Consider the following 14,349-nt stretch of genomic DNA (forward strand, 5'->3'; position numbering starts at 1 on the left):
GAAAAAGTCGCACGGAGCCAGGTCAGGCGAGTAAGGTGCGTGGGGCAGCGGAACCATGCCATTTTTAGCCAAAAACTGTGTAACAGAGATGGCTGTGTGTGCAGGTGCATTGTCGTGGTGGAAGAACCAGTCTCCTGTTTGCCACAAATCGGGTCTTTTTTGGCGAACACTATTGCGCAATCTTTTCAAAACTTCCAAATACAAGGTTTGATTGACGGTCTGACCTGGGGGGACAAACTCTGAATGGACTACGCCTTTGGCATCAAAAAAGCAAATCAGCATTGTTTTGATGTTTGACTTGACTTGACGACATTTTTTTGGTCGGGGTGAAGATGACGTCTTCCATTGGCTCGACTGTTGCTTTGTTTCTGGGTCATAACCATAGCACCATGACTCATCACCAGTAATGACCTTTGACAGAAAGTCTGGATCAGTTTCAAGCTGTTGTTTCAAAGCACGACATGTTTCAACTCGATGTTCTTTTTGATTTTCAGTCAGAACTCGAGGAACAAACTTGGCAGCAACCCTTTTCATCCCCAAATCTTCCGTTAAAATTCGCTGAACCGAGCTCCAAGATAACCCTTTACTCTCTGACAGTTGATCAATTGGCTGTCGACGGTCTGTGAACACCAGCTCTCGAATTTTTTCAACATTTTCGTCGATTCGGGCAGTTGATGGACGTCCAGAACGAGGTTTGTTATCAATCGACACGTCGCCATTTTTAAACCGAGTAAACCACTCGTATACTTGAGTTTTTCCCATAGCGTCATCTTTGTAAGCTGTTTTCAACATTAAAACACTTTCAGCAGCATTTTTGCCGAGTAGAAAACAAAATTTCAGAGCTGCACGTTGTTCACTTAAACTTGCCATCATAAAAAACGAAAAAAGAACAAAACAGCGCTGGTAAAAACTATCACTGCAGATGAACAGAACAAGCCAGGCAGACAACACAGGCAGGACTGAACTGGCAAGGAATTGCGCTATACACGTCTAGCGGCAGAAATGCGTACTACATAAGCTCCATGCGCGGCAACGCAATTCCGGTTATTTTTGGGTACCCCCTCGTATATATTTGTGTATTTAATAAATAAATTATTTATTATTTTAATAACATCAATTTCAACAACAAGGTTTAATTTTAAAATCAATGTTACATAGAGATTATTATATTAGTGGCACTGTAACGGATATAGTAATGTTCCATCGAACTTCTTTGTTTTTATGAAAGCTTAACTTAAAACTGTGCTCGACGGAAGTAATAACAAACTCTTAAATATACAGGGTGGTCCATTTAAAACGCACCAATCGCTAATAACTTTTTAGAAAAGCGGAATTCCGAAAAAAACCCATGAAGTAAACTATGTTTTTTTTCCCCGCATATGCAGTTATTCATAATACTTAATATACTCGTATTATAATACTTTTGTAAATAAAATGTAGTCATAGGCGGGATTCATACTGGGGATCTCCCACTTACAAAGCCACGCTCTTGACCACTAGACCAACATCCTGGCAAGATATTCTTACCGTAATCTTAGGTCATGAAGTCTTACATACGGAGTACATTAAAATGATGTGTTGGTTGCTTTTATTTGATGATAAAACAAATTTATCCTGATTCACTACATGTTTTAAAATCTTCAATTATTATTACTTTTTGTTCTTTGCGTCACAAATAACATTTTTTTGCAGTCAGAGGACCTACCCAAAACGTGAATTTCTGGTGGAAAATTAATATTGAAAACTGTTCACGAATAGAAAAAATTGTAACTTTGATCTTAAATATCTCAACTGATATTAGGGATATCGAAACGAGTTTAACGTCATTTTTCACAAATTTTTATGAAGTTTTCATAATCATTGTCAAAACTAGTGGTCCTCATGACACTCCAATCGGGTTTTTGGCCTTAACTCCGCAAAAAAATGAAGATACAGCATCGGGGGTGGAAAATTTGAAAACTAGACCAAAAAAAAACATGTAGTTTACTTCTAGGGTTTTTTCGAAATTCCGCTTTCCTAAAAAGTTATTAGCGATTGGTGCGTTTTAAATGGATCACCCTGTATATATATACATACGACTATATATCTATATAATATATTTTTTAACCAGGCTTGATTCTTTCCGGACTAACTCTTGATGTCAGTCCATTATAATAGGATCAGATTCGCAAGGAACATCGTCTACAAATTTGTAAGCTGTAAATAACAATAAAGAAATTTACAAAAATATTAAAAAAACAATTTGGTTAAATAATAAAGCATTTTATTCCTAGATTTTTGAAAGAAAGTATTTTGACTAACGTGGTTTTGCTTGTTTATTTTCCGCTTTGAATTCGCATTCGTTATTGAAAGTTCTGTACTCTCCTTGACGCTTGGCGCAAAGTGGTGCCAAGATTTTGAAGCATTCTTCGTCGTCATCATCATCATCTTCATCTTGACTTTCTTCAGATGCTCTGATTAATTGAGTCATCAGTATCAACCCTGGAGCGGGGAAAAAATAAGTGAAATACGTGTGTTACATTCTTTGATTTCCGTCATGTCAAATTTTTTGGAAAAAAACAAGATAGCCGGAAGTATAGTTTGTTCGTCTCCATAACACCATCTTTTCTGACTACCATTCAAACATTTTAGTTTCTACTAAATATTAGTTTCGCTTCACTATAAATAGAAGACTTTTTTAAGAGAAACTTGTCGTTCTAGGATTCGTTCTTAAAATAGATTTTTCTGAGAATAATTTCAAATAAAAGAGGTTGATTTATGGTTGACTAAGTTCTAAGAAGAAATTAAATTCAAGGCAGAGGATTTCGTCAATTTTGAAATTTCAGTGAAATGACATTTAAGAGTGGTAAGCCTGTAATACTTCCCCAAGACTGGTTAACAAGTTAAGCGTGGAATTTAGTTTTAATAAGACTCCCCACAGTGTGCGGAATTATAATCAAACAATGACGTGTCGAACATAGGGCAAAACAACCAAAAGTTTACAACAGTCGTAATAGTCACTGCAAGCGACTTTTTCTGCAATCTCTCTGGGGGCTTACAGATTACAGAGCATTCTGTGCTCATTCAAAAAATCTTACACCACTTCACGTTATGCATTGCTCTAGTTAACTAGGGACACAAGAGCTTTTTTACAAGGAAGAAATAAGCTTTGGATTCTGTGGAAAATGAAATCCATGCTCGTACTGAGATCTGAATCTCTATCTAAAAGGTAAAAACGGGCATTGCACAAGGGTTGAGAGCTTCTATTTGTGTGCGTAATTCCCCAATCTCTAGACTAAACATGTACCAACCACTTATCATTTGGCTGGCTCCCTCCACCTCCCTCCGTATAAAATACTTGGCAGTTCTATTGGGTAAGATAAAGGAAACATCCCACCAAAATAATATTCTTATTGTATTTTATTAAAATTTCGAGTTTTTATAGTTAATGGCAATTTTATATTTTTCACAACGAGTATACACGTCGAACGCACCGTAATAGAGATTTGGTTTGACGTGTATACAAGTCGAAGGCGCTTAACTGGTTAAAGGAAGGAAATTTTGCTGGAAAATAAAATCGTAGAATTATTGTTACTAATACGCACTTCCGGCCACTCGTTTTCATTAAAGCGGTATATTTAGGTACTATGTGGGTAGATCATCGCACTGACATTTCAGTACTTTTTGAGGGAAACCTAACCATAATCCTTCCGCCCTCCTCGGAAGTTATGAGTAGATTTCAAAAACCGGACTTTGTCTATTCATAACAATGCAACAAACTAAAACTATCCGTTAGAACCAGTTGGATAAGGGTTTCAATTGTCAATAAACTTCACGAAAAAGTGTAATGTTGAAAAAATACCCAATAATGTAGGGCATACCCTAGTTTATGAGTGGGTCTTTTAGGGAGGGGGGAAGGGACAACAACGTAGATCAAATTCAGCTCTTATTGTACTTCCGGCGATAAATAAATATAGAAAAAAATCGCTTACCTAAAACAGCAATTAGAAGGAAGTATTTTCTGTTAGCCATATTCCTACCTGGAATGAACTGTAAAAAAAATAAAGTAATGTAAAACTTATCACCATTTTTTTTTTTTTTTTAAATGTAGTAATCGATTAGCGATAAGTCGTGTTCAGGTAATTAATGTGTAACTATTCAGAACTCGATATGACCTATAACAGTCAATTTCTTGATTATTTATAGTACAATAATATGAGTTTAGCAACAATTACTATATCTAGGGGGCGTTTGTTTGAAGTTTTAACATTTCCTACTAATTAGACGTACGAGGGTCGTTTGAAAAGTCCGTGCAAAGTCAGAGAGATAGCACCACTAGCGCGTATCGAGGTTATGTTTAGTTAGTAGCATCTCTTGGAAGAACACACACCAAGTTTCAGCCAGATCGGTCTATTTCTGTGTGTTTGGCATTCGTTTGAATCGAGGAAGTCGAGTGATTTTCAAAAAAAATGGACGAAAAAAGAATTTCGTGTGTTGATTAAACACTACTTTATGAAAGGCAAAACGCCTGAGGAGACTAAAGAGAAGCTTGATAAACATTATGGTGACTCTGCACCTTCGATTAGAACAGTTTATAAGTGGTTTCAAAATTTTCGGAGTGGTCATATGGGCACAAGTGACGCTGAACGTTCTGGACGCCCTGTTGAGGTTACTACTCCAGAAATCATTGATAAAATCCATGATATGGTGATGGATGACAGAAGAGTGAAGGTGCGTGAGATTGCTAGTGCTGTGGGCATCTCGAATGAACGGGTACATAATATTTTGCATGAACATTTGGACATGACATAGCTATCCGCAAGATGGGTGCCGCGATTGCTCACGCTTGACCAAAAACGAAATCGTGTGAAGTGTTGCAAGGACGGTTTGCAGCTGTTCCAGAAGAATCCGCAGGACTTTAAGCGTCGTTTCGTCACTGTGGATGAAACATGGCTACATCACTACACTCCTGAGACCAAAGAACAATCTAAACAATGGGTTACCAAGGGGGAATCTGCGCCAAAAAAGGCGAAGACCGTTCCTTCGGCCGGAAAGATTATGGCGACTGTCTTTTGGGATTCGCAAGGAATAATCCTCATCGACTATCTGGAAAAGGGTAAAACTATTACAGGTGCATATTATTCATCGTTATTGGACCGTTTGAATACTGAGCTGCAAGAAAAACGCCCACGATTAGCCCACAAAAAAGTCCTTTTCCATCACGACAACGCACCAGCTCACACCTCAGCAGTTGTGGTCGCAAAATTAATGGAAATAGGGTTCCAACTCGTTTCACATCCCCCCCTATTCTCCAGACTTGGCTCCCTCGGACTACTATTTGTTCCCCAATATGAAGAAATGGCTGGCGGGAAAAAGATTTTATTCAAACGAGGAGGTGATTGCAGAAACGAATGGCTATTTTTCAGACTTGGACAAATCCTATTATTCGGAAGGGATCAACAAACTAGAGCAGCGTTGGACGAAGTGTATAAGCCTAAAAGGGGACTATGTTGAAAAATAAAAAAGGTTTACCCCAAAAAATTAAGTAGTTTTTATTTTTGCACGGACTTTTCAAACGACCCTCGTAAGTATTTGGATTTGGGATGATCATTGTTAAGATCCTCAACCTCTTTGTGGTCTAACTTATAGCCTACTGATTTAACGGAAGTTGTTTTTTTCAAAGGAAATAACTAATTTCAGTTCTCTTGATTACGAAAAAGTTTTTTTTCCCATTTTTATTTTTACAAAGATGTATATCTACAATACTTGTGCGTTTCCGTCTGCCAGCATTTCGGTCTGACAGAATCTAATTCGAACGTCACTTGGCGGTCAGAAATCCCTCAAAATGGACTTTTTTTTTTAAATGGAGCTCAACCAAATCCCTGTTAACTCCAAAACGCCTACAGACACAACAATCAAAATCCTACAGAAAATCCTGAATGCTCCATACTACATTTCTAACCTTACAATACACACTGGACCTTCACATCCCCTTTGTCTCTGATCTAATAAAGTCTCGCTACTGCAACATTCACAGCCTCCTAGCTCTCTCCATCCTAATCCTCTAGTACAACAACTCTCCTCTCTCCTAACCTTCCAGACAATTCTTCTCGTCGTTTGAAGCGGAAGTGGCCTAGGGACCACTACTGATGTGAGTGTAATTTCCACTGAGAAAGAGTTTCACCAAAATGGGTGAAATAGCTCTAACCATGTCTTTCATGTGAACTTAACCAGTATTGTCAAATTTACTTAATGTAACATTTTTTTTTGTAGTTGTATATGTGGCTAATAAAGTAGATTTTTTTTTTTTTTAATATTTTTTACTTTTTTCTTTTTACTGTTAAGATGGTATTGTTGTAATCCTGCAGATTTTAAATGTTTAGTTTTCATCGTGGAATATCCCATCCAGTTTTAAGGTCCCCTGGATTCGAAAATGTGGTTATTAAGAAATCACCTCTGTGTGTGTGTGTGTTTGAAAATAGTCACGGAGCGGAAGTACTACAATTTGCTGTAAAAGAAAGGAAGTGAATATTTCACAGCAAACTTACAATTTTTTTTTTAAATATAATTACTTCCACAAACATTTAAATTAAATTTTTTTGGGGTCTTAGTGTAGGCGATAGGAGATATACATTAGTAAAATGATTACGAATACGTATACGTATGAAACGGAAGTACGTAAAGGTCGACGGCCTCTGATATAGAACAAAATTTGTGACTTAATTGTTACTTCCTCATGTCAGAACTCTTTTCCATTGCTTTTAATTAAAATATTTTACCAATTCTCTTTGATCTACAAAAAACAAAAAAGTGACATCACCATCACAACTGAATTAGTAAAAATTATATTTCCTTTAAAACCAGGAAGTGCAGAAATTGTAACATTAAAAGAGGTCATAAATGGCTTTATTATTAGATATGCTTACCGGCTTCACTAACCTACTTATATGCTTGTTATTTATTATAGGCTTAAATGATATATTGATGGCTAAAAAAGTTATTCTTATTTTAAAATTTTCAGTTTTTTTTTATTAGTAATATTCCCATCTGTTTGTTTCAGGAACTGGGAATTATGAAGCTGGCAATAAGGTAAGTTTCAGTATTATAACTGTGATTAATTGTTACTGATTATTTAAAAAATAATTATACTCCGATGTAATGAGATGTACAACTCAAAAAAGTGAGCCATAGAAGTTCTAGAACCTTATTCTGGAGCTAACAGAACATAAATCGTCTCCCCCTAAACCTCCTCAAGACAACCTTGCCGAGTATGCTGATGACGTAGCTCTAAACACGTCATCTTGGAGAATAGACAGACTAACTAAGTACTGCCCTAAGTGCTAAATTAAAATAAACCATATCAAGACTAACACCATATTCTTTACTAAACGCAGACACTCTTTTAATCGACAGATTAGACATAACCATTCTCTGATCCCTTACTCTACCCACGTCAAGTACCTAGGCTTAACTTTGGACAACCAATTAATTGACTTTCACTGCACACGTTCAGGATTAAGTGTACTCCAGGTAAACTGACTACACGATTACTATTTCTTTTACTCTCACGTGACTCCAAAATGATGGTGACCAACAAACTCCTCCTCTACAAAGTGGCCGATGATGCTCCATGCCTGCACCGCCTGGAGCCTGTACTTGTAGGTAGCAACATCAAGAAACTCCAGGACAACACAGACTCGCGACTGACTCTCCACGACGCAATAAAATTGATCCATTATCCCCCAGTACACTCCTATATCCAAAATCGCCAGCTGAAACTCCTTTTCCCACTCTAGACTGTCATCCTAATCCATTCAGCCACCATATAACCTCCCCTACGATCTCAGAACCTTAAATACCATACACACACCCATGAAGTTTCCAAAACCAAATATTCTGTCAATCTTAAACCCCACTTTTAGAAGCCAAAAAGCCATTAGCAGATTTATTTTAGAAATGTTGGAGGTCGCAAAAGTGGTAAATTTACAACCATCCCTCCTTAATGGGAAAATAATGTTGAGTTTTCCTGAAAAAAATATGTTTAGAAAGTCTAGAAATTAATTTTTCCCGGTTTCTTCCGCTTAATTGTCGCTTCATTCTAGAGAGAAATAAAAATAGTTCGGATTCAACACATGTTTTGCGCTATTTGGTATCAACTTTATGGAAAAAATAGACGCCACGGTAGCCGAGCGGTTAGGGGCGAGTCCCGCAATGCTAAGATGTATTGCGGTACTAGTCTATATTCCCAATGGTAATATGAGAAATTTATAGTAAAGTATGTTAGGCGGATATAGGCTAGACCCCTTAATGCTAAGATGTATTGTTGGTTAGTGGATTCGATTCCCCGGTCTTAGGCCTTTGATTTTATTTAATGGTTAATAAAAGAAATTTACAGTAAAGTATGTTTGCTAGTCGCCTCCGCCCACGACACCTAATTTGGTAGTTGGATGTAAAGCCGGCCTGAAAAAATAGGCAATACTTTACTTTATGGTAAAAATAACAAGGATAGATTAATTAAAACCTTATCAGGAAAACTTTATCCAAAAAAATGTATTCATTACTTACAATAAATTATGTAGTAATAATATTTTCCATTACACCTTTCATTACGTAATTTAGGGAACGCTATGGATGGGTCAAGGGTAACATATGCGGGGGAACAAAGAGGGATGGCTGCAGCTAGAGAAGAATGTTAGAGAAGGACGTTTTTAATTGTTCTGGGTTTGAAGGGAATACAGAATGGATTAGGATGACAGTTTTAGACTGGAGAGGAGTTTCAGCAGACAGGGTTTTGGATATGGGATTTTGGAGAGATTATGGAAGCTATATCAATGAGGCAATCTATTCTAGTGTATTGTAGAGATTCTGAGAAGTTTGTTCTGTATTGTTTGGAGGGTTAACTCGAGTGGGTGTTCAGAGCAGATGATTTTATTCTGTTTTACAAAAATAAATAAGGCGCAACCAATGAATCTGTGGAGGTGAAAGGTAACTGGAGATGATCAAAATAGACTGACAGACAAAAAAAAAAGACTGTGTGCAGTAGAGTATCTTATGATCAACAAGTTGTTTATAAAAAAAAACGTCTATCTTGCCGTAAGTCTTTTTTAATACCTACTACCTTAGCTTCTAGCCCCCCACTAGCGTCATGATGCTAGCTAAAAGTATAGGGTCAGTCTGTGCTCTGTCTCCATCCAGAGACGTCTGACGCAGTGCCGGGTATTCTTTCAAATTTTGTTTTTTTTTAAATAGAAGACGTAAACATTTTTGGGGATTTTTATTTTTTAAGAATTCTCAGTTTTTTTTTGGGGCGTTCCTAGTTTGTAGTTTCTTTTAATTTTCAGAGAGAAAGATTGTTCTTTATCTGTTAAATAAGACGAAACAATAATGGGAACTTTTTTTCTTACCGTGAGTAAAAAACGTTTCTTTACAATAGATTTCTTGCTTCATTTCCTCTCAAGCTAATAAGTATCTGGTATTATTCTTAATTTCAATACTAAGTTCTCATCGTAATTTCTAATTGAAGCGATTCATTTCGTTCATTCTGTGGACGTACGCACTCAACAAATACAAACAGAAATTATACAGAACTACTGTTCAAGGCGTTGAAGTCTTTTTTTTTTTATATTTTAATTTTTTTCGTATTTCTTATTTCAAGATCTTATTAGTGCACCTGCTGTTTACAAGCTAATTGATCATTACAGTTTCCTATTGGCTCTTATCATCATAGTCTATTTTCTGAAAGTTAATGTAAAACTCTTTATTGGAAATTAATACTTTGTAAAAAAATTGTGAAAATTTTTATACAAGAAGTTTTCATTTGAAATTAACATTTGATGGCCCCTGAGTTAGAATAAAAGTGGTTTTTAATTTCAAGCCCGGGTCCCGTCCTTAAAAACATGCTTAGATTTGTAATTGTTGTTCATTATTTTTGAAGACTGATTCATAGTTTCAATAGGATGAAAAAATAATTGCCATTTCAGTCGTGACACATTTATTCTGCCGAGCTTTCGACCTAGGGACTAGGGGTCATCTTCAGGGCTAGTTTACAAAGTAATACTTTTACATTACAGGGTTGGTGTTCTTCTGTCTTGTCTGTTCATGGACTCTACTTTGTAAACTACTTTGTAAGGTAGTTTACTTTGTAAACTAGCCCTGAAGATGACCTAGTCCCTAGAGGTCGAAAGCTCGGCAGAATAAATGTGTCACGACTGAAATGGCAATTATTTTTTCATCCTATTAGATTTGTAATTTAAATTGAAATAAAATTTAAAATTTGGTTTACTAAATGTGTCTGGCATTGAAATTAGGGCAAAAAGATTATTATTAAATTGATTTTATTCGTAAGAAAAAGTTCAGATATATTGTGGCTGAACGATGCTGCAACATTGCCTGAAAAATCTGCGACTGATTCTTGTGAACTTCTCATTTCTTTAAAGATATCCTCTCCCATTCGATGTACAGCGTTGAGGCACATCTGCATGAAATTCCGAATCGAATGACACCTCATTCATAAAAATCGGTACGCGCGTTTGGGCGCTACATTGTTTACAAAAAAGGTAACAATAACAACAACAAGAAGAAGAACAAGAACATTTTTTGAAAATGCCGTTTTTGCTCGTTTTCAGCAACGTATTACTCGAAATTTATTTAATCTATGTTGTTGCAACAAAATTACAGTCATAAAGGAGGATTTGCCCTTTATTATAAAGAAAATTTGGGAATTTTATCTTTTATAGAAAAAGAGAAAAAAAACTGTCAAAGTTGGGTGTTTTTCATCGATACGCTTTTTCGTGCACTTTTTGACGATCAACTCTTATACAACTGTCCTACCGGACAGTTTTAATCACTGATTTTGATACCGTTGTAGGGCGCACGTATATTGTAACCCTGACCGAATTCGAAGGTTCATTTATCAGTAGAAGTAGATTAGTCAGATTTGTGTAGAGAATTCAACAGCTGAGTCACCAAATGTAGTGTGGAGTTAAACCTTTTGCTATCAAAAATTTTTCGCACAATCCTCAATGTTGCCTTCTATCTATCCAACCCAAGGGGAAACATTCATAGTGACCTCAATATTCCTTGTTCCTGTTTGACGTCCTCAATACATTCTACAGCACGTTATCCGCACATCAGAATTCTTTAGTCTATCGTCTCTCTCTCTCTCTCCCCGTACAAATCCTGATGTTCTTCCTAGACGTCTTAAGCACCAATGGCCTCCAGTGATTTGCTCGAATATGGACTTAAAGCTATCAATAAAACTAATAAGCTCTTATTCGTTATCTGTTATATTTGTGAAGCGCTGCCATTGGATAGTTTCTCTCCCACATTAATCATTTATTGCTGAGAACAGCTGTATTACCTATCGCAACATTTTGCAGTTGTAATAATAAAATAAAAAAAATCGATCTGCAAAATCGATCAGCAAAATCGATCTACAAAATCGATCTGCAAAATCTAGAAAATATTAATCATTAATTTAAAATAAAAAATTTCTCTTAATTTAATTTGTAACATCATAATCTTTGACAGAAGATTTAAATAACAAGCAAAAGTGTTCTGAAGCAGTGGACGTAAATTAAATCGCCTCTCAGCTGGATAGAAACGCTAGTTAGTGTTGTTTGTATTAAAAAACTAAAATGGCTTCTGGAATTACGATCATAAATATTATTTATGGGAGATAGTATTTTTTAAAAAGATGCTGTTGTAAAGTATATATATATTTTTGCTAAATTTATTTACTCTTAACTTTTATTAGAGGGAGTTTTAAAATCGTACAGAATTTTGATTTTGGATTTTCAACCGAAAAGGTATTAACTTCTGAAGATACGAGTAGTATGCACGAAGAAGTACTTCACAACAATCAAAACAAAATTTAAAAAAAAATTAGCTTAATGAAGTGAAATGGCTAGTTTATTAGGGTTAAAATATCTAGCGATAGTATTAATTAATAAAAATAGATAATAAAATGGGCTAAATAGAAAAAGAATAGATGGAAATATTAATATAATTAATGACGAGAGAGATATGACGTGTACAAAACTAGGGAACAATTTGGTAAAATATTAACTTGAGAAATGGTTAAACGGTAAACGTACGAGGGTCGTTTGAAAAGTCCGTGCAAAAATAAAAACTACTTAATTTTTTGGGGTAAACCTTTTTTATTTTTCAACATAGTCTCCTTTTAGGCTTATACACTTCGTCCAACGCTGCTCTAGTTTGTTGATCCCTTTCGAATAATAGGATTTGTCCAAGACTGAAAAATAGCCATTCGTTTCTGCAATCACCTCCTCGTTTGAATAAAATCTTTTTCCCGCCAGCCATTTCTTCATATTGGGGAACAAATAGTAGTCCGAGGGAGCCAAGTCTGGAGTATAGGGGGGATGTGAAACGAGTTGGAACCCTATTTCCATTAATTTTGCGACCACAACTGCTGAGGTGTGAGCTGGTGCGTTGTCGTGATGGAAAAGGACTTTTTTGTGGGCCAATCGTGGGCGTTTTTCTTGCAGCTCGGTTTTCAAACGGTCCAATAACGATGAATAATATGCACCTGTAATAGTTTTACCCTTTTCCAGATAGTCGATGAGGATTATTCCTTGCGAATCCCAAAAGACAGTCGCCATAATCTTTCCGGCCGAAGGAACGGTCTTCGCCTTTTTTGGCGCAGATTCCCCCTTGGTAACCCATTGTTTAGATTGTTTTTTGGTCTCAGGAGTGTAGTGATGTATCCATGTTTCATCCACAGTGACGAAACGACGCTTCAAGTCTTGCGGATTCTTCTGGAACAGCTGCAAACCGTCCTTGCAACACTTCACACGATTTCGTTTTTGGTCAAGCGTGAGCAATCGCGGCGCCCATCTTGCGGATAGCTTTGTCATGACCAAATATTGATGCAAAATATTATGTACCCGTTCATTCGAGATGCCCACAGCACTAGCAATCTCACGCACCTTCACTCTTCTGTCATCCATCACCATGTCATGGATTTTATCAATGTTTTTTGGAGTAGTAACCTCAACAGGGCGTCCAGAACGTTCAGCGTCACTTGTGCCCATATGGCCACTCCGAAAATTTTGAAACCACTTATAAACTGTTCTAATCGAAGGTACAGAGTCACCATAATGTTTATCAAGCTTCTCTTTAGTCTCCTGAGGCGTTTTGCCTTTCATAAAGTAGTGTTTAATCAACACACGAAATTCTTTTTCGTCCATTTTTTGAAAATCACTCGACTTCCTCGATTCAAACGAATGCCAAACACAAAGAAATAGACCGATCTGGCTGAAACTTGGTGTGTGTTCTTCCAAGAGATGCTACTAACTAAACATAACCTCGATATGCGCCAGTAGTGCTATCTCTCTGACTTTGCACGGACTTTTCAAACGACCCTCGTACTTACCGGTGATTGCTGATTTTGTCAGAATAATGGAACGTTTAAACAGGAAAGAAGCGAATAATGTAGCCATAGGTTTCGCAAAAAAAAAAAAATAAAATCAACAAATCAACCGGATCTACGTCATTTGAGTAGTTTTATACACGCCCATAATTTAGGCCCCAACGTGCTCCCCTTTAATTTTAAATCAGGGCATTTTTACTTTAGACATGCTCAGTGTTCTTCTCTTGGCATGCTGATTGTACAATGCAAATCTTTATTATCTTGCCTTAGGAATCCGCCGGATTGCGTATAAGTCCACTGCCTTTAAATAATTTGGCACTCTCTAATTTTATACACGCCTATAATTTAGGCCAACGTGCTCCCCTTTAATTTTAAATCAGGGCATTTTTACTTTAGACATGCGCAGTGTTCTTCTCTTGGCACGCTGATTGTACAATGCACCTCCTTTATTAACTTGCCTTAGGAATCCGCCGGATTGCGTACAAGTCCACTGCCTTTAAATAATTTGGCACTATCCCCTTACAGGGCCTTAATTTTGCCCTATAAAGGGTTGCTTTTTAGAAAGCTGATCTTCCTTTTTTTTTAGCGCATCATAAACTGTCTCCGTATTTAGATTATTTTCTATATAATTTTATATAGGTCAACCACATTTCCGGACTGGGATTGTTAACAGCACTCACGCACCGACTAACAGTCATGGCATTTTCAAGCCAGTTAAGTCCAAGTTCGTGACTTAGTGATTCAAGGCTCGTTCTCTCTTTCTCTCTCATCCAGACACTGAAGAGTCAGCTAATTTATTAGCTGCTTCATAATTTCTAACACTACAAAATTATTGGTCTTAAGCCGTTTGACCTACATTTTGCTTTTGTTATACTGATAAACTTATAATTTGTTAACGAAGTTAATGTGTTTTAAAATTCTAATTTTTTGAAAATTATATAAGTTGGGGCCTCAAAAATTTATGGTAATGAGCAAGTCGT

General features: G+C 36.5%; 1 protein-coding gene across 3 annotated transcripts in view; it reads left to right on the plus strand.

Moving 5' to 3' along the window:
* LOC141455019 (uncharacterized) overlaps window positions 1–14,349 on the plus strand; it is a 150,941-nt gene that overhangs the window by 10,455 nt on the left and 126,137 nt on the right. For 2 of the 3 annotated variants that reach the window (XM_074129825.1, XM_074129826.1), the window contains exon 1: window positions 9,139–9,384. In XM_074129825.1, the coding sequence (XP_073985926.1) occupies window positions 9,364–9,384 (21 nt within the window). In that variant the 5' untranslated portion in view covers window positions 9,139–9,363. Of the gene's footprint in view, window positions 1–7,039; window positions 7,069–9,138; window positions 9,385–14,349 lie in introns of those variants that run through there. The other variant, XM_074129828.1, reaches the window with a different exon arrangement.

The sequence above is a fragment of the Rhodnius prolixus genome, unplaced genomic scaffold (genome assembly GCF_049639745.1).
Source record: "Rhodnius prolixus isolate KJV_2025 unplaced genomic scaffold, Rpr scaffold_15, whole genome shotgun sequence".
Classification (NCBI taxonomy): domain Eukaryota; kingdom Metazoa; phylum Arthropoda; class Insecta; order Hemiptera; family Reduviidae; genus Rhodnius; species Rhodnius prolixus.